Source organism: Tympanuchus pallidicinctus, unplaced genomic scaffold, assembly GCF_026119805.1.
Source record: "Tympanuchus pallidicinctus isolate F22 unplaced genomic scaffold, pur_lepc_1.0 scaffold5, whole genome shotgun sequence".
NCBI classification, from domain to species: domain Eukaryota; kingdom Metazoa; phylum Chordata; class Aves; order Galliformes; family Phasianidae; genus Tympanuchus; species Tympanuchus pallidicinctus.
In genome coordinates this window covers 7,982,940-8,001,428 of record NW_026294769.1, presented here as the reverse complement: position 1 = coordinate 8,001,428, position 18,489 = coordinate 7,982,940, and the positions used below count along the sequence as shown (strand labels likewise).

The 18,489-nt window shown below is 35.0% G+C and overlaps 1 protein-coding gene across 8 annotated transcripts in view; it reads right to left on the bottom strand.

The window, feature by feature from the left end:
* SEMA5A (semaphorin 5A) overlaps positions 1-18,489 on the bottom strand; it is a 314,761-nt gene that overhangs the window by 135,805 nt on the left and 160,467 nt on the right. For all 8 annotated transcript variants that reach the window (XM_052703890.1, XM_052703888.1, XM_052703894.1 and 5 more), the window contains one exon: positions 5,585-5,647. In XM_052703890.1, the coding sequence (XP_052559850.1) occupies positions 5,585-5,647 (63 nt within the window). The remainder of the gene's footprint in view (positions 1-5,584; positions 5,648-18,489) is intronic.

The window sequence follows — 18,489 nt, the reverse complement described above, 5'->3', positions numbered from 1 at the left end:
CCCATGGTTATATTAAACATATTGCCTGTTTGTCCTACAAACTTTTACCCTGATAGAAAAGAAATATAAACCTGCACAGACTGAGCAAGCACAAAATAAACTGTGAAGCAAGATGGCAAAAATACTTCTAAATTCTCTGAAAAGAATGCTTAGAATTTATTACCTGCACTTTTCCTCATGCAAAATAAAAATGAAACAAAACAGAAAATCCCAAAAATGCACATACATAAGAAATTGCATCCATCTCTCATGAAAATGTAGCTCTCAGAACCTTCTCTTTGAGCCTTAAATGTAATTGTAATTGTCAAATATTTTAAAACTAAGATCAAATTTCCAGCAGATACAAAATCAGTGTCTCTATCTTAAATTTACCAAGATCATCATCTTAATATCCTTTCAAGCAAACAGAAGCTGATATGCCAGAATCATATAACAGAGTCTGAAATTGCAGTTAAGTCTTTTTTAAAAAAGCAATTATTTCACTTCTGGGCAGTTTCCTTGATGTCCAGGAAACTTCATATAAATAAACACAGTATTTTTTTTCTTTGGACCACTTCCATCCTGCTCTTTCTGCAAGCCCTGGAATGTAAGTGTAGGAAAAATAAGTGGGTTCTGACATTAGAACCAATCCAACCTCTCCTCTTCATATTCTAGAGCTCTCTGAAATACTGCCATTGCCAAATTACTTGCATGCTCATCACCCACTCCTTCTGTTCAAAAATAATGCTATTTTTTTAAACTCTGACATTCCTGGGATTCACAAGATTCTTCTCTTTAATGTTCCCAAGTCTCGTACTAACTTTGTAACAATCCACAACAACAGCAACAGCACAAATTTACTTATTTGTGCTGCACTTATTTGTGCACTTATTTGTGCACAAATTGCACTTATTTGTGCAACAGCACAAATAAGATATCTCAATCTATTTTTTGCTGGCTACGTAGTACAATAAAATCAACACTGAAAAAAAAAAACTTCTTTAATTGGCTATTTTATTCATACAGCAAATTGAAAATAATGCAGTGAAAAAAAAAAATTATGAATAAAACAATCACCACTCAAAAGCACATAGAGAAGGAACTCTTATTTAGCCAGTTCAATTGCTCAGAGTAACCTTTACAGCTCAAGGTTTCATTTTTAGATCTGCTGAAAAAAGATACGTATTAGAGAACACAAACGATTTTAAAACCAAAAGTCTATATAGCTTCATCCTACATTTCTTGATGACTTTGTCAAGTATTCTCTTACTATCCCATAAGATTATCTTTCAGAGAAAGAAACCATTTAGCATGTACTGTCTACTTTTGTATCAGAACACCTGAAACAAACCACAGCTATTTTAAATTCAGTGGCAAAGGAGGTCAGGTTACTATTTACTACTAGTCTGACAGTTCAAGGATGACCTGGCTATAGTCACTTATCCATTCTCAGAATTTTAAATCCACTAATGTTCATAGTTTTAATACTTCTACAGTAAGTTCAGAAGCTAATACACACAGCTGTTGTAATATTAAACAAGCAATGAGTAAGATATTTTATTTTTTTATTTATTGATTTTTTTACATTTTGCTCTTATATCATTGTTTATTGTGTGTGCTTATCAAAAGTACCATTCAAAAGTGATGAATTGATCCTCTTCGCTATGGCATTTTTTCACTTAAATGCTATTGCGTGATGGTTACAAGGACATTGGTTTGTTTGGCTCACTCCAAGAGTTATTTTAAGCAACTGCTTAAATTGGTGGATAAATGTACAAAGTTTCAGTAACAAACATCAGACTACAAAAGTCAAGTGTGCATTACACTGTCAGATGTGATGGATGTCCCTATATATTTTCCTCCCCATCTCTTTCCCGTCATTGGCTCCTAAAGCATAAGCCTCAGAACAACAACTACTGCTAGGGGCAAAAATTCCATGAACCTTCTTTCTCAATAACAAGAACAAAGTTGCATTTAACTAACTATTATCTCAAAACTGCTAGAGTTGCTTTAGGGTTCAAAGCTGGCTTCTGATTTCAGAGCACTTCATCAGCAAACTGACTTTTATCTTTGTTGCCTGAACTTATTGTCCCCATAGTGGTCTGAGGTCAGCACAGCTTCAAGAGAAACAAGGATCTGAAATGAAAAATTACTCACAGCCATCCTTGTTATCTTCATCCCTCCCTTACCACAGTCTGGGCTGGCCATATTTATTTTGTCTCTAGTCTTTCCTATCCTTTTCTGCAGTCACACATGTCTCTGCCCTGAAATCTGAAGTCATTCTCACAAGTTTCATGGAAACAAAACACCCAGTAGCTCCCCAGCTGGGGCTGGATCTATTTATACAGCAACAATCAAAGAAGCAGCAACTGGAATTGTCTCCTAGGGGAAGAAGTGCAATTCATTGTAGTAATGGACTGAATTTCTCCTGGTCCGATAGTTCCTTTTTTTTTGGTTTTTTTTTTTTTCCATTTTGTTTTGTTTTTCCCGGTGAAGACTTGAAGGCTGCGGTGGTTTGACCAGGAAGAGAAGTGTGCCACAAATCAGATGTTCTCCTCGTTTGTATGCATATGTTCTCCTAATACAAAGAGTGTGGCTCTTAAGTATATTCTCTGTTATGAACTTCTCTTAGTCTTGGGCATAAGGCCCAATACAAACATCATCAGGTTATCCTTTCTCTGGCCTTGAGTTTATTCTTTGGTTTTAACCTCAAACATACCAGTGAAAGTAAGAGACTTGAAAAGTTCCAAGAAAAAGACCACAGTAAATAAATAGACAGATAGATAGATAGATGATTGACTTTTTTAAAAGCCTGATTATGACAATAAGCAAAGAATTATTTCTTTCCAGGACTACCTTTGGTTGTAATGAAATCTAAGAACTGCACTTATCTTCTAGATGGTACAACAGGAAAGAGGTTACAGACCCAAATCAAACAATGTATCTTTATTCAGATAGTAATGATACTAAGGAACAATCATAGAAGCAAATAATGGGTTGAGATTGAAGAGACCTTAAAGATTATCTAGTTTCAGCCCCACTACTGGGGGCAGGAACATCTTATACTAGATCAGGTTTCCCAAACACTTTACAGCTGAATACTGTGTTCACTGTACAGTACTATATATGCTGTTCTAATAAGAACTGTAGGGTGTTCAAGTGGCCTTGAATGCCTTCAGGGATGGGACATCCACAACCTTCTAGGCAACCTGTTCCAGTGTGTCACCACCCTCTAGAATCTCTGAGTAAAGAACTTCTTCCCTATGTCTAATCTTTCCTGTAAGCCCACTTATTGAAATTTTGGAGGCCTTTATTAGAATAGCAGTGAAGGCATAACTTCAAATCACTTATAGAATAGTGTGATGAGCATGAATGAAAATCTGGATGAATGCACTACACTTAAGTACATCCCATAAGTGCTGAGTGCTTCTCTGAGTAAAAATTATTTAATAGCATGCTGCAGCAATGTTGAACTGAGCGTGCATATCAAACCACAAGCAGTTCTGTCAACACGGAATTCAAAGTACACTACTACATCCTTAAATTTACCATTACTTTCATCCATCGTTTTAGATTACAGTCACTGCAGACACTGCGACTTTCAGAGCTGAATGCTATTTTCATTGTTTTAAATTCCAAAAATCACTGTGAAACAGAGGTATAAACTTTTAGTAATACACTGTATTCCTACTGTGATAGTTTCTACTCTGTGCGCACTTTGATCATTGCTGTCTGTCATACTAAATTGTCACTTGGGCGTGTTCTCTACCTTCAGTATCATCACCTGAAAGGTAAGGTTGAAGGCTTGAGGGACACATTACATGAGAAAACACAAAAATTCTATGTAGAAACAGCAATTTACAGAATGAAACATTTGCCTAAAATATGAGGTCCCGAAAGTTCCTTCTTTTCTCTCCATAAGCTAACAAGTAAGCAGCATACTCATCTATCATCTATTTCTGCCGTGAAAGCCTTCATACAAGTTAGAAATTTTTAATTAAAATCACGCCTGTTCTTTTTCTTTAGCTATTAATAACTGTCACACAGACCTAGTAAAGCTCACACATTAGTGGCTAGTTATCAGCAACTCCTAAATACACGTTTCTAAGACTGGGATGAGAAAAAAAAAAAAAGGGAAGGGAGAATAATAAAAAAAGGCAATACCATCTCTTATGCCTTTTCTCAATGTTATAAACTCATATCTACAGTGAAAGATGATCTTTTGTAAAGACAATAATCTTCCATGCATGAAGATTTATACTGCATATTCCCTCTACCTGCTTTTTTATTTCCTGGCAATTCTTTTTCTATCCTCATGGTATATAGCATAGCCACAGTCCAACTGTGAGACAATTTTCCTTCTTTAAATTCAAGTGAAAATGGATAGGTAAAGGCTACAATGCAACATTATTTTCCAAAACTTACTAAAAAAAAAGCTGGAAATGAAATCTTTCGCTTGATGGGAGAAGTTAATGGTCATATGCTACCATTCAGACTATGCAGAAGAAGAGACCCATTCTTTACCTGAAAGCTATAAACATTTGGAATACATTCTTCAAGCTTGTGGGATTTGGATTTTTTGTTTTGTTCTGCTTCTTTATGACTTTTGCCAATGAATCTCCATAGGCTGATATGTTCTACTGAGTGCGAATACTGAAAACAAGCATATTCTTCTGTTTTTATTGCTCTTGATGTACTTCTGTGTTTTTCGCTTACATTTTAACTCACTTGCCACCATCATTTCCAATGCACTGAAGCCACTATTCAGCTCTGCACATTACCTCGTTGTAATCTGCCAATTCATGTGGATAAACTCATTGAGACACTCTTCATATGTGACAGTTGTTCAAAGAGCATGGCTTGTCTTTCACATCACTGTTGCTACTGTTGAAACACACCACCCACTGCCTCACTGTGCTCACATCCACTGTTTGTTCTCCAGAAACACTCAGCAAGTGTTGATGAATGTCAGTGGGTGTGATTTTTCCACATGGAGAAATTCAATGACACACCTTTGGTTCATCTGCATGTCCACATCAGACACCATTTTGTCAGATTGCCCCTCTGCTGCCATCTGTCACATGGCAACAACATGGAATGGAATATTGTTAGAAAGATTCAACCACTACTGCAATATGACCAATATGTGCCTGTGGTATCATAGGCCAAATTAATAAAATAGGAGTAGGTATTTATTAATAAATATTAGTATTTATTAATAAAATAAAGTAGGTAAAATAGGCCCACATAAACTGAGGACTTTACAAAGAACATAGAGAGTTATTTGAGATTCATGGCACTGAGTACGATGTGAAAATACAGCTCAATACACATGATGGATGGTGGAGTCAGTGCAATGAATTGTTAGAAACTCAGTTGTTTTTATCATTTCATCACAGCACCACGTGACTGTACCTCTCACTCCACACCTTCCTAAATTGTTCTTTATTCCTTTCCTCATATATCAGAGTCACACTGTTTTTCTAGAACTCTCTTCGGAAAGAAATGGCAGACATTACAACTGCATAAGGTAGGTATTCATACACTGAATTATACCTGCTATTAAATTACAAATTTTGTTAAAGCAGAACTGTCTCATGCTTACCTTTGATTTCCCTTTACTGTAACAGGATCTTTTAGTAGCTTCATCACATTGCCATTCCACTGCCTGTAACCAACAGATTTTAGTTAGAAATGCAAGGAACACAGAAATATATAACTCAGCTACCTAAGCCCATGCTTGAGATACATGCTTCAGGTACACTGACAATTAACCATGAGTGGTTCTAGCCACAGTTTATTGCCTTATAAGCTTCTTCTCCTTAGAAATATATTTCTGCTTTTAGTGGGTTTTGAGTTTTTTAATCCAAAGTGAAACTGGCTGTCCCCATGATTCACCATACCTACAGCTATAGCAGAAATAACCACAATCATATTTGATGCTGCTTAGCTCCTTTTGTATCAGTCTTACTCAGCTAAGCAAAGAGAAGGGGTGACTCTTCCTCCTCAGCAGAGGTAGGTGGCATCACGCTGAGGTCAGCTCTGCTGTGAGACCTTTTGTGTCAGAAAGGGTGCACTGCTGCTGGTTTTGCAGATTTTCTCTCAAGCATGAAATGGGTATTTTATTTTCTCAAGGTGTGACTGCAGCAGTAATTGCAGAAGCTAGAAGTTCAATTGAAGGAAAAGAGCAACAAGCAAGCATCCACAGGACAACAGTGAAATGGAGCACTGCAAAGCAGAAGTGATTTATCCTCATTTTTGAACCTTCTGCTTCAACAAACTCATGCCAGGAATGTAAGTCTAAGCTGCATTATGGCACTTTCACTGCCTGAGTTAATTCCAATTATTTCCATATTTAACATTCAACAGCTATGACTTACAAACTCTACTGTTCAGTGGAGCAGATCCTGGGCTTGCTGTGTATGTGCTAATACATGCACACATTTGAATGCCTGTGTATGCTGTGCAGAGTGCATTTTAAATCTCTCTGCTTGCTTTCACATCAACAATGCACATCCACCTGTTCTCTTAATAAAAATGTCACAAAGCATTTTACATTTGACCAGGAAGAAATGTGATTACTAACTAAACACTGCTGCTTAATTGTTGAAACCACAGTTTTTTCAGTTTTATTTACCAGAAAATAATGGAAGATAATTTATTCAGACTTAATATAAGCAATCTTTTGTACCTGTCTTTCAGTGGAGACAATACTGACAAAAAGTACACTCTACAATTAATACAAATTAATAGGATGAAAGTCTATTTAAACAAAGGGGAAATATGCCTTCATGGTAGACTATGCAGTACTTTTTCAATTGCTTTTCAACAAGCCCAACAATTATCTTCTTTTTTTTTGTTTCAGAAAAGAAAGACTTGTAAAACTAATGTCATTACTTCTCTTCCTCAGCTCCATGCCTTACCGTTTAAAGATTTACTTTTGCAGATAAATGACCACAGCATATTAGAGAATACATTGAAAACTTCTGGAAAACCCCTCTTGTGAATGATGACTCTAGCATTTATAATGAATTGTATCTTATACTACGTAAGATTAAAAAAAGAAAAAAAAGAGCAATAATGACTTGACTTTTTTGATTGTAATGATATAATGACAAAATGACATTTTGATATAATGTCAACCCCGCAATAAAAGATTGCTCTTGGACGAGCAGCAAGCGTTAGGTTCTTCAACCCAATAGGACACAATAAATTTGCATGTTCCACAGCACTAAAAACAAGTATCTGATAGTTAATTCATTATCTCTAAACAGCACAGAAAGTTGAAATTCCTTGAGAAATGCAAGAGTTACCAATAGCAGGTCAAGACAGAAAGACTTAGTGGAACACAGTTGCTTAAAAATAACTTCTGAAGGAATACTCTTGCCAAAACTGAACTGAGAAGAATATGCTAAGCATGAACAGCAGGAAGAAAGAAGACAGAAAAATTGGATTCAAGACAAAATGTTTATCAATAAATCAATTTTTACTGGCAAAATATCTAGCTTTCAGTTGGCTAAGACTGTGGTAAAAGACTAATTTGAAGGCAAAAGATGTGAAATGTAAAAATTATGCTACATCATAAATCAAGAAAATTAAGTACACCTCTCAGGCACTGAAATGTTTTGGAAAAGACACTCAAGAGCCAAAAAGGGACAGTTCTTCAAATTTTCTGTGAAATCTGAGAAAAGTATACAAGGCACCTGTGAACAGGCCACAAAACCACTAATGTCATTATTGGCATAACTGAAAGAAAAATTTCTTTTCTGCCATCCATGGTATGCATAGATTTAAATAAGGGTACTAAATATTACAATACTAAATTATATATATCAGTAAAATAGTTAACAGCAAATGCAGGAACCCAAACAGAATAAACTATATAAGTATATACAAACACATACAATTCCTAACTGAATGGGAAACTTTATGCAAAAACTTTCTTCAAGACAATATATTTCAAAACAGTAATACTGTCTGAACAATAATAGGATCATAGAATTGTAGAATATCATCACCTTGTCACACTCTGAAGGCACTCTTAAACTTCATCTAGTTCAACTCCCCTACAATGAACAGAGACACCTACAGCTAGATCAGGTTCCTCAGAACCCCACCCATCCATCTACAAGGACAGGGCAGCCACCACCTTTCTGGGTATCCTGTCCAGCACCTCACAACCCTTAATGAATTTTCCTTATATCCAATAAGGATATAAAGAAATCTAAACCTCCCTTCTTTTACTTTGAAAGTTACCTCTCTGAATGGGATCCCATTCCTCAGGTGTGATGACTGCACCACACAGCTTAGTGTCATCTGCAAACTTCCTGGGTGCACTCCATCCCACTTTTGATGTTACTGATGAAAATATTAAAGAGCACCAGTCCCAGCACTGACCCCTGTGGGACTACACTTATCACCAATCTGCATCGGACATTGAAGTATTGGCCACTACTCTCTAGGTACAATCTTGTAACCAGTTCCTTCTCCATCAAATAGTCCACTCATCAAATCATTATCTTTCAAACTGGAAGAGAACTATGTTATGAGGGACTGTGTTAAAGGCTTTATTTAATTCCATCAGTGGCTCTTCCCTTGTCCACTGACGCAGTTATGCCATCATTAAAAGTGACAAGGTTAGTCAGGCAGGACCTGCCCTTCGGGAAGCCAAGCTGCCTTTTCCATATCACCTCCCTTTCTTCCATTTGCCTTGACACAGCTTTCAGGAGCATCTGCTCCATGGTATTCCCCAGCACTGAGATGAAGAAGTAACCAAGTATAGACACACTAGTGACAAAGCCATCACTAACATCAGGTATACTTCATAGTCCTGTAACTCCAAGTTTCACTGCTAGAGGAGACAATAAGAGGGCAGGCTGCAAATCAAGCGCATTACAAAGGCACTCAAAGAAAGCTGGGTAGTTCAGAGTCTTATAGGTTTGTCCCCAAGATTCTTGAATATTTTCAAAAATACATACATATGCCCTATTACAGATTAAATGAAAAGAGCATATGTAGGCCAACATTTATACATACATACATATATACATGTATATATACTGATATAAAAACTATATATAAAAATTATATATACATATGTATATAAATATAATTATATTATAAATATAAATAATATATAAATATATAAATAAATATATAAAAAATAAATATATAAATAATATATAAATAAAATTATATATACATATGTATATAAATATAAAAGAAGTATTTCTTTTAAATCTTCAGGAAATCTGGGGAAGTTTCTCACTAAATGGAAATTCAATTATTCAACAAAGCCTATAGTAATATAAAGTGGGAAGACTGGTGGAAATTGGTCAAGTTAAACGTCATTTCAATGTGGAAGAAAAACAACAGGAGAGAAATGTGCCCTGAATCTTTAAAACATAAAGATGAAACAAAATGTCCCAACGGAATAACATTGTGATTTTTTTCAGTTGAAGATAAAGACTTTAAATTCTGAAAGAGTAGACTGACACATACAGATTGTTGTATTTCAGAGAACAAGCGCAAAACCAGGTTTACTTAGAAATGTTACTGTTATCCATTGCTTGTATCAAAATGACATCTTCTGCTTGGCATCATTTGCTAATATTTTCACAGCATTCGGATAAGTGGTGCAGAGAATAAGATATGCATACCATGATTACTATTTGATCCCCTATCACAACTTAAATACTTAAATTTTATCCTATTGGGAGCTATTTTTTTTTTACGTCTTAAGAAATTGTTCCAATTTTCATACAGTAAAATACAACATCCTGTGTTCTGTGTATTCTTTTTAATTAATATTATAATTCTACTTAGCAAGTAACAAAATGCACTGAACCAAATTATAGACATTCAAACTTTTCTTTGCTCTGGGGAAGGAGAGTACAAAGATTTGAATTTTAATACTGAAGAAACTAAAGATGATAGCACATTTTCATGAGAAACGTATGTACAAAGGTTAAAGGGTAGCTCATAAGCTCAAACACATTCAAACATAAGGAGGATAGATTTAGGTTGGATATAAGGAAAAAATCTTTCACAGTGAGGTTGGTGAGGCACTAGTATAGGTTGCCCAGAGACGTGGTGGATGTCCCATCCTTGAAGACATTCAAGTTCAGGCTGGAAGAGGTTCTGAGCACCCTGATCTAGCTGTGGGTGTCCCTGTTCACTGCAGGGGAGTTGGACTAGATGACCTGTAAAGGTCCCTTCCAACACTAAGGATTTTATGATTCTATGATTCTAACACATTCTTCTGCCCCTGATAGGATGGTGAAGCAATTACAACTGGATGGTTCTATGAACCCTGCTATCAAATACATGCTTTCAAGTGCCTCCACAAATTTAATGTCTCCTGCAATCTAGTAGATAGAAATAAGTCTTAATTATCTGACTGTTCACCAGTAGAGCTGTTTGAAGAGCTTGCTGTGAGATTTTTAGCCCTGCCAAACTCAGATTGTGTGACTACTCTTAAAGACTGAACTTGACAAAGTTTCATCAGATAAGGAAGTCACCGTTGATTGTCATATGGATTGCTTTCTTCATTTAAAAAAACACACAAAGCACAAAGCTCCAAATATATTTGGCATAAAATCAGACTGAGCAGAAACATGGCTTTGGTGCGCACTTTAAGTCTAAATTTGAACACAATTGTAAAACTAAGGTGTCTTTTTGTATCAGAATTTTGGACATAACGCCAAAATCTTCAGATGAGTTCTCTCCTAACATTTTCAAAGGCAGTGGGAGAGGAGAAATTCCAGATAGAGAACTACTTCCAACTCAACTTTTATCTATGTGAAGTAATTATTATCTTGAAAAATGAAGAAAAATATACATGCAGCACACATCAATCTTAAGTTAAAAGTTTTAGTATTAAAAATAATCATATTCTTTAGAACAACAAATGTATTTCAATAATTTCTCCGCTTGAGTGAATGACAGACTTGTTTAAAAGTCAAACAATCATATTTTCAAAGGACAAACCAAATAAATTTAAAGAAATTAGCTTCAAGAGAAATCAAAGTGATTTATTTGAATAGCTTAGAAGAATACTAAAACAGCATTAAAGAAAATAACGAAATAGTGAATAATAACTTTCCTTCCCAGTTAATAACTAATTTTCAATTTGTTTTCTTTGTATCCAACATACAACAACTTCCTAAGTTCTCTAGCAAGAAATTAAGTCATAGAATCATAGAGCATCCCAAGCTGGAAGGGACCTATAGGGACCATCAAATCCAACTCCTTTCCTGCCTAAATTATTCCACAATTTCCCAGAAAACAAACAGAAAAACCAACCAAACAAAAAACATAAAAAGAAAAAATCCAAAAGGATAAGAAATTAATTCTAATGAATCCACTTCTACAAATATACTAAATGCAAAAAGGAAATTTGAAAAGTATGAATACAATCAAAACAAGGACTGGTCACTTTGAATGCATGAGGTGAGGTATCTATTAGATATATTTATAAATCATAAATAACCATGTGGCTTTCACCTTCATTAATGGAAGATGCATACACAGATCTCCACGAATAATTATATTCATATAACTACATAGATACACATAACATATACACGTATACAGGTGCACACACACTTAGCTATACAGCTGAAGTTTTTCATAGTGTAGAAACAAAATGTGCTGTTATATTTCATAGTGAAAGAAGTTAATTAGTCAAGAACCAAAAAATGAACAGAACAGTATTCCAGACAGATGGTCCAGCACTTCTTAGGCAGATGGCTCTGCTAATTAGATACTGGCAAAAATAACATTAAAGAAGATGGTTTAATTATGCGACGCCAAAAAATAACAACTACATGAGATTTCCTTTTTTCTTTTTCACTATCTGTTTGCTTTCATCTCTTATATCATGTATTTAAACAATACTTTGGGGAGTTGCGTTATAATGGCAATAATCATAACAGTATATGTCAACAAACATGAGTAATATCTCCTTATTGTTTGCATCAGTCCAGCAATGGAATGGCTTCAAAAAGCTGTGATTTGTTTGGCAAGTGTGTCTTGCAGCCTGCATAATTATATCTCAATGAACATGGCTGCTAGAGTCCAAAAGCTGAGTTTAAAGAGGCCATAAAGAAAGTGTCAGAATAGTAAATGCTAAGAGCGAATGTAGCCACAGAGGAGTATACCAACAAGACATTTAGCAGCAAATTAGCAACCACAGTGTTAGAAGAGGTTTTGATAGTCACCAGAAATTTTAAGGTATGTTTTGGTATAATGACATCCCTGCTTCCAGCAAATATGAAAAGCCACTTACAAAAGATTTATACCTCCCCATACTTCAGGCAAACCATTCTCCTTGCTTTCCACAGAACCATGACCTCATCCTTGCAGCCATTACTGCTGGAGCTCTCTGTCTTGCCAACCTGATAAGCAATCAGCTTTTGAGAGTGGCCATCCACTGTGGAAATGCTAGGGGAATGTATTAAAAAGGGACTTCTCTTCAGCACATATCTCCCTTTTGGCTCATCATAAAAGAAAAACTTCTATATGGAATACAGGCAGCCTGGTTAGGCTCTCCTATCAATTGATAGGCCAGCAGCTCAAAAAGAACAACATTGTATGGACAAATTTACTAATTGATGACATTTGTTGAAGTATCTTGCCACCAGATACCAAATGCAACAGCTAGTTCTCCTGGAAATAATAATACTCCTGTTTTCATTTGTTCAGCTTTTACTGCTCATCCACAGTTAGAAAATTATCGTTTCTTAAAAAGTGAAGAGTGTGAAACAGATGAAAATAAATATCCAATTATGCTAGAATTTTCTAGGGTTTGGTTTTAAATAAAAATTGAACTCCCATGACAGATATATAATTTCATGTTTAAACCACATAATATATGAAACTTTATATGGCTTCAAGAACAAAGCTGATGTCAACTGAATTTTCTTTCAAATATAACTGCTCAAAATACATTTAAAAAGTGAGGAGAAACATAAATATTTAAGCCAAAGTTTTAATTATCTTATTTTGTTGACTATGGAAATAAACAGCTGCTGAAAATTTTGTCAGAATTGGTACAATAGAATTTAGAGTTACTAAGACTTTCAGAAACTCATAGTGGGATGGCTACTGCGTTAACTTTAATCACACTGGCCTCTGAGCAAGATTCGACTTCTACTAAATGTCACCCAGCCACCCGTCTGTGCTTCCCTGTTTGTGTTCAGCAAAGACTTCTAAATGTCACAAAATGTTCTTTGGGTTTACACTTAACAGAAAAAGGTTTATAGAGGAAATTGCAGTTCCGAAACTGAAGTCAGCAACTCAGAACTTGAATATACTCAGAACCAATAGTTTTAGTCCTGCTTCCTGAGAGTTACTAATAAAAAGGCATTGCACTGTGACTTTCAAAGTTTTGAATGTTCCAGTTTGGCATTTTAAGGCTTTTATGTTTTTTATGGACATTTAAAAATTGAACTCTGGATTGTGCTGAAGGGGTAAAACAACAAAATGTTCTTGCATTTCCAGTCTTGGCAGCCACTCAGCAGGTAGAAATGAAATTTTGTACCATATTTTTAATGTACATTCTGAAATTATACTAAATATAGTAAATTTAATATATTGAATAAATTATATGTGAACCTTTTAAGATTAACATCTGTGTTAGCATATTAAGTTTTAAAGCTCTCCCTGCTTTTTGGCAAATAAAATTGATTTCAGTAGGCTTCAAGACCTTTTGAAAGCAATGTTTCATTTTTTTTCAAATTGTGTTGTAAACTTTTAAGTGCTGATCAGAAATGTCAGGATTCTCTTTATTTCAGGAAAGGGAAAGATATTTCAGTGCAATTTCATACTCCCTAGCCCCCTGGGTTAAATACCACAATAAATGGGAAAAAAAGTCCCCTAGCACAAGAATTTCAGAAAAGGAAGACTTCAGTACAGACCTTGAATACAGGAACACAGATTGTTTTCTTGAGCATCTGTTCATTGCTGCAGATGGCAAAGGAGAAGGGGGTGCTGCTAAGTGTGCCATCTTGCCCCATGCTAACCTGCTGTTCATGTCATGCTGGCGTGGGATGAGGGATAAAGAAGTATGCCAGCGAGCACCCCCCGAGAGTCAAGGAAGTTAGGATACTTCAGAAGACTGTGCAAACCAAAATCCTTCCTGAAATAATTTCTCAGAGGCACAGCCAACACAATATATCTTGTCCCTGGGATGTCAAAGACAGCTGGATTATAGCTTCTAGATATGAGTTTACAACAGCAAGCAGATGAACCTGAGAGATATGGTGGAAGATGAAATTTATAACACCTTCTAAGTGACATTTTTTTGAAATGGCTGAACATCATACCACATAACTGAGACTACAAAAAAAAAATCTTTGTATTTTATATGTATGCATATAGTTTTTTTTTTTTTTCATTGTGTCTCATTATAAAGAATAAAAGTTCTATCATGATTTTTATTTCTCGTTTATTTATTCAGATAGTTTTGCCATTGGGCTTTACTAATGAAAGACTCCATTTTTTAGTATCAGCATTCATCTACATTTCTATTATTCAAATTCACAATAACTCTTAGTTACAATAATAAAAATATCTTGAATAATTAGCCTAAAAACAGCATCTTAGTAAAAAGACAAACTTAAAGAATGAATGTACGTCCATACAGTGTGCAATCAAACAGGAGTAAGAACATTTTAGACAGATGAAAGCAGAAAGAAAGATTAATGCTGAGAAGCAGTAAAAGAAAGGTAAGAAGAACCAGATCACACAGAGTGTGCAATGACAATTCGGTAAAGAAACAAATGGTTCAACAGATAAGCGTTGCATACATGAGATTTTCTACATCCTTCTATTTAAATCATTAGCCTAGAAAGCTGATTGCAGAAAAACAGTATACAGATACACAAAATATTTAGAAAATAGTTGGGGCAAAACAGAACACAAAAAGAAAAACATCGTGAAATTTCCAAGGAGTTGGCAATAAGGTTGATGGCAGCGCAACTGACCATTCACTCAAAGAAAGAAGAAACTAACTTACATTTGGTTATGCTTAAAGCAATTGGATTGAATTAGACAAAACAAAACAAACAAACAAAAAAAAGATAATCCGAGAGACACAACATTGCAAGAATATGGGGAAGAATAAAAAGTAAAACAGGCATAATAACTGAGTCTTTAATACATATTGTAAACTGTGGAGAAATACACCAAAAAAAAAAAAAAAAAAAATAGACTGAGAAAAATTCTCATTAAACACAAAGAAAAAAGATGCTTATTACAACAGGAAAGCTTGAATCTAGAGCTACTAGGAAAATCACTGGAGTGTAGCTGCATTGTTAAATTATACAGAAAGGAAGGCTGAGGAAGACAAGCTACAGAGTACCAGGACCAGAACGTATCTGCTCCGAATATGAAAAGGTCTTCAAGAGAGCATCATGTAATCCAATTGCAGAAAAAGAGTAAATAGAAAAGTAGAACTGCAATGCAACTTAAAATTACAGCTTCATCATGATGATTTGGGATAACAGTGAGGCTATGAAAAAGGCTGAATTTTTCTCCTTTTTTGCAAGAAGTGAACAGTCTGGATAAACATCGATGCATGGGGCTTTTCACCTCCAGTTTATGTGTTAAACCTCATTTAAGACATTAACCAATGAAAGTTTGGGACATTGGGTAACTTGGTATTAGCTGTAGGAAATGAGTGGATCATTTCAAATTTCTAGAAGACTAGCCTTCATACCAAAATGAGCAGTAACTTGCCATTTATGCAGAAGGAACTGAACAAACACTTAGGAAAAAAAGAGAGAGTCATGTTACAGATAAAAGTGCCTCATTCCATATTCACAAGAAATCTCAGAAAAGCAGGCAGTTGCTGAAATATCTTAACAATTTCTCTATTTCTTTCCCTCAAGCTGTCCTCACATATATTTCAGCACAGGACACATGTAGGATTCAACTCTTAAACTCAGCCTAAGACTCCCAACCACCAAGTTCCAAAGATAAAAGGGGATAAGTTTTGTGCCACTCTCATACTTGCAAGTAGAGAGTACATCACTGGCAAAACATTCTAGAGTTGGAGAATTTTATTTGACTTAGTTTATTGCCAACCACCACAAAACTCAGTCCATCAATGTCCCTCTGGTGGGAAGGTAGGACATTTAGCAGGCTTTCAGTTTCCAGTGTATAATTTCCACAGTCAGTTTAATAGTCAAAAATAACAATTAGAATCATTACTACTAGTCATATTTAAAAAAATAAACTGATAAGTCATATTTCATAGCAAAATTAAATTCTCAGAGATTATAAAGTTATTTTAAAACCTAATAAATTTGTTATAAATTGTCATGTGCACGTCAGTAGAAAATACTACACGTAACCTGTTATCTGACAGACCGAGAAATCACCTATAACAATAGATTAACCATGTATTAAATAGTTTATTAATCATTAAGTAGATTACTATAAAGTATTTACATAGTGAAACTTAGTAAACAAATGATAAATAATCAGTGAATGTCATTGTTGGTCAGTTATTATTTGCTGTGCACTGAAACCAACACCACAACAGGTGAACACCTGAAGGTTTTGCAAGGGTTTTCATTCAGATATCAAGTTGGAGCAAGGAAAAATAATCAAAATCTCTGTGATGTGATGCCTGATGCTCGAGACTGAGAATTCTGCAGTTGTTATTACTTGCAGGATCTATTAGCATCAGAAGACCATGAAAAAAGCAAGAGAAAATAGTTCATTAAAAACGGATGCATAGCTAAATGCATCAGATTCTGGGAAAAGCTTCAGTGAATAGTTCATAGATTATTCAGTGATGACAGAAATTTGGAAGAGTTTCTACCAGCACTCCTTTGCAGTTCTTCAAGTAGAAAGCAAACAAATATTTGTTAAAAAAGAAACCATCTCACATCCCCAGTGAGATCCATGTCTGCACTTTTCACAACACAATTGATTGCCTTTGCTGGCACTTTTCTACAAGTCGTATAGGGGAAAGTCACCATGTACCATGTGTCACTATTTGTTTCACATGATCTCAACATGTGAAACAAAACCACTGGTATCACAGATTACACAGAACCTGGATGAGCAACTCTTGTATCCATAAAATAAATTGGAAGAGATTCAGATTCTCAAAACTAATAACAGAAAGCTCAAATTTCAGTTTACTTCAAGAAAGTTAAGCTGAAGGAGCCCTTAAGTATCAAGAAAAGTATCTTCTAAATTCCACTGACATACACAAACTTTAGTAACCATCCCACACATGGAGCCTAATAGCAGAAATTTATTTCAGAACTAGCTGTGTAATAGCTCATCCTCCTGCAGACTCTTTTCCATTTTTATAGGTTCAGAAAGCCAGTGATTGCTACATTGACAGAATACTGTACTTTTGTATTTTTCACCAAGAAGCTAAAAGCTCAGTGGATGTAACTGTAAAAGTGTGATCAATAAAGCTTATTCAACAGGATACCCAGTGCAACCATTAATAAGGCAGCTATGTGGCTTTTTTTTTACTTTGTGCAGATGCCATTGACCTTCCTCCATCAAATTATAGCTTATTAGCAATTCATCTCCTAATGGGTACAATAAAACTCATGGCTTTCTAACCCTGGTGTATATTGGATACCAGATCAACATTTGAAGAAAAAAGTAACAAAAACTCATTCTTACTACTAAGAATTATTTCTTTAAAATTTGCCTGTGCTTATCCTGCTGAAGCAAGTCCTTTGAACTCAGTGCTCCAAAGTCCAAAGCTTTTATTATAGCAAAACACTTTCAAATTAAAAGTTTTGTCTAAGAACAGAAGAAAGGACAGAAATTGTAAACATTCTCTAAATTCATGAAAGAAAAGGGACAACTTCTGTACAGTGGCTTATAATAGCAACCCCCTTAAGTATATGCCTGGAATATTAAAGAACATTAACATTAGATCAGAATCCAATTCATTTATATAACTTCTACTATGAACAGAAAAATGAATTTAAAACACAGACTGCTCTACACTATGTAAAACTCTACAAAGCTGCAGAATGACAAAGCTCCTACATCTCCAAATTAATTTGCTATTTTAAGCCCAGCATTTTGTATATCAAAATAAAATGTCAGTATAATACTTATATCCATAAAAAAATAAAAAATAAGTTTAACAGAAGAAAAGCCACTGGATTTGTATCTGCTTTAAAGTGCATGGTGGATACATATTATCATAAAACAATTTAATGACATAAACATAGTCTGCCTATCTCCTTGTAGATTCTCTAACCTCTCCAGGCAGAGAAGTTTCTTTTCTTTTCAGTGAAGCCTACTAAACATTTCTCAGTTCTTTTACCCAAGATCAAGAAACACAAGAACTCATAAAGAGCCCAAGACTCATGGAAAAAAAATACATCTACAGATTATTCTTACATTCTGAATACTGAATGCTTCAGAATCCATGAGTTGAGGGAGAAGCAGAAGGCTTAAAGATATTAAGGATTTTAAGAAGAAAGGAAATTGATTTAAAATGACTACAATGCAAGGCTG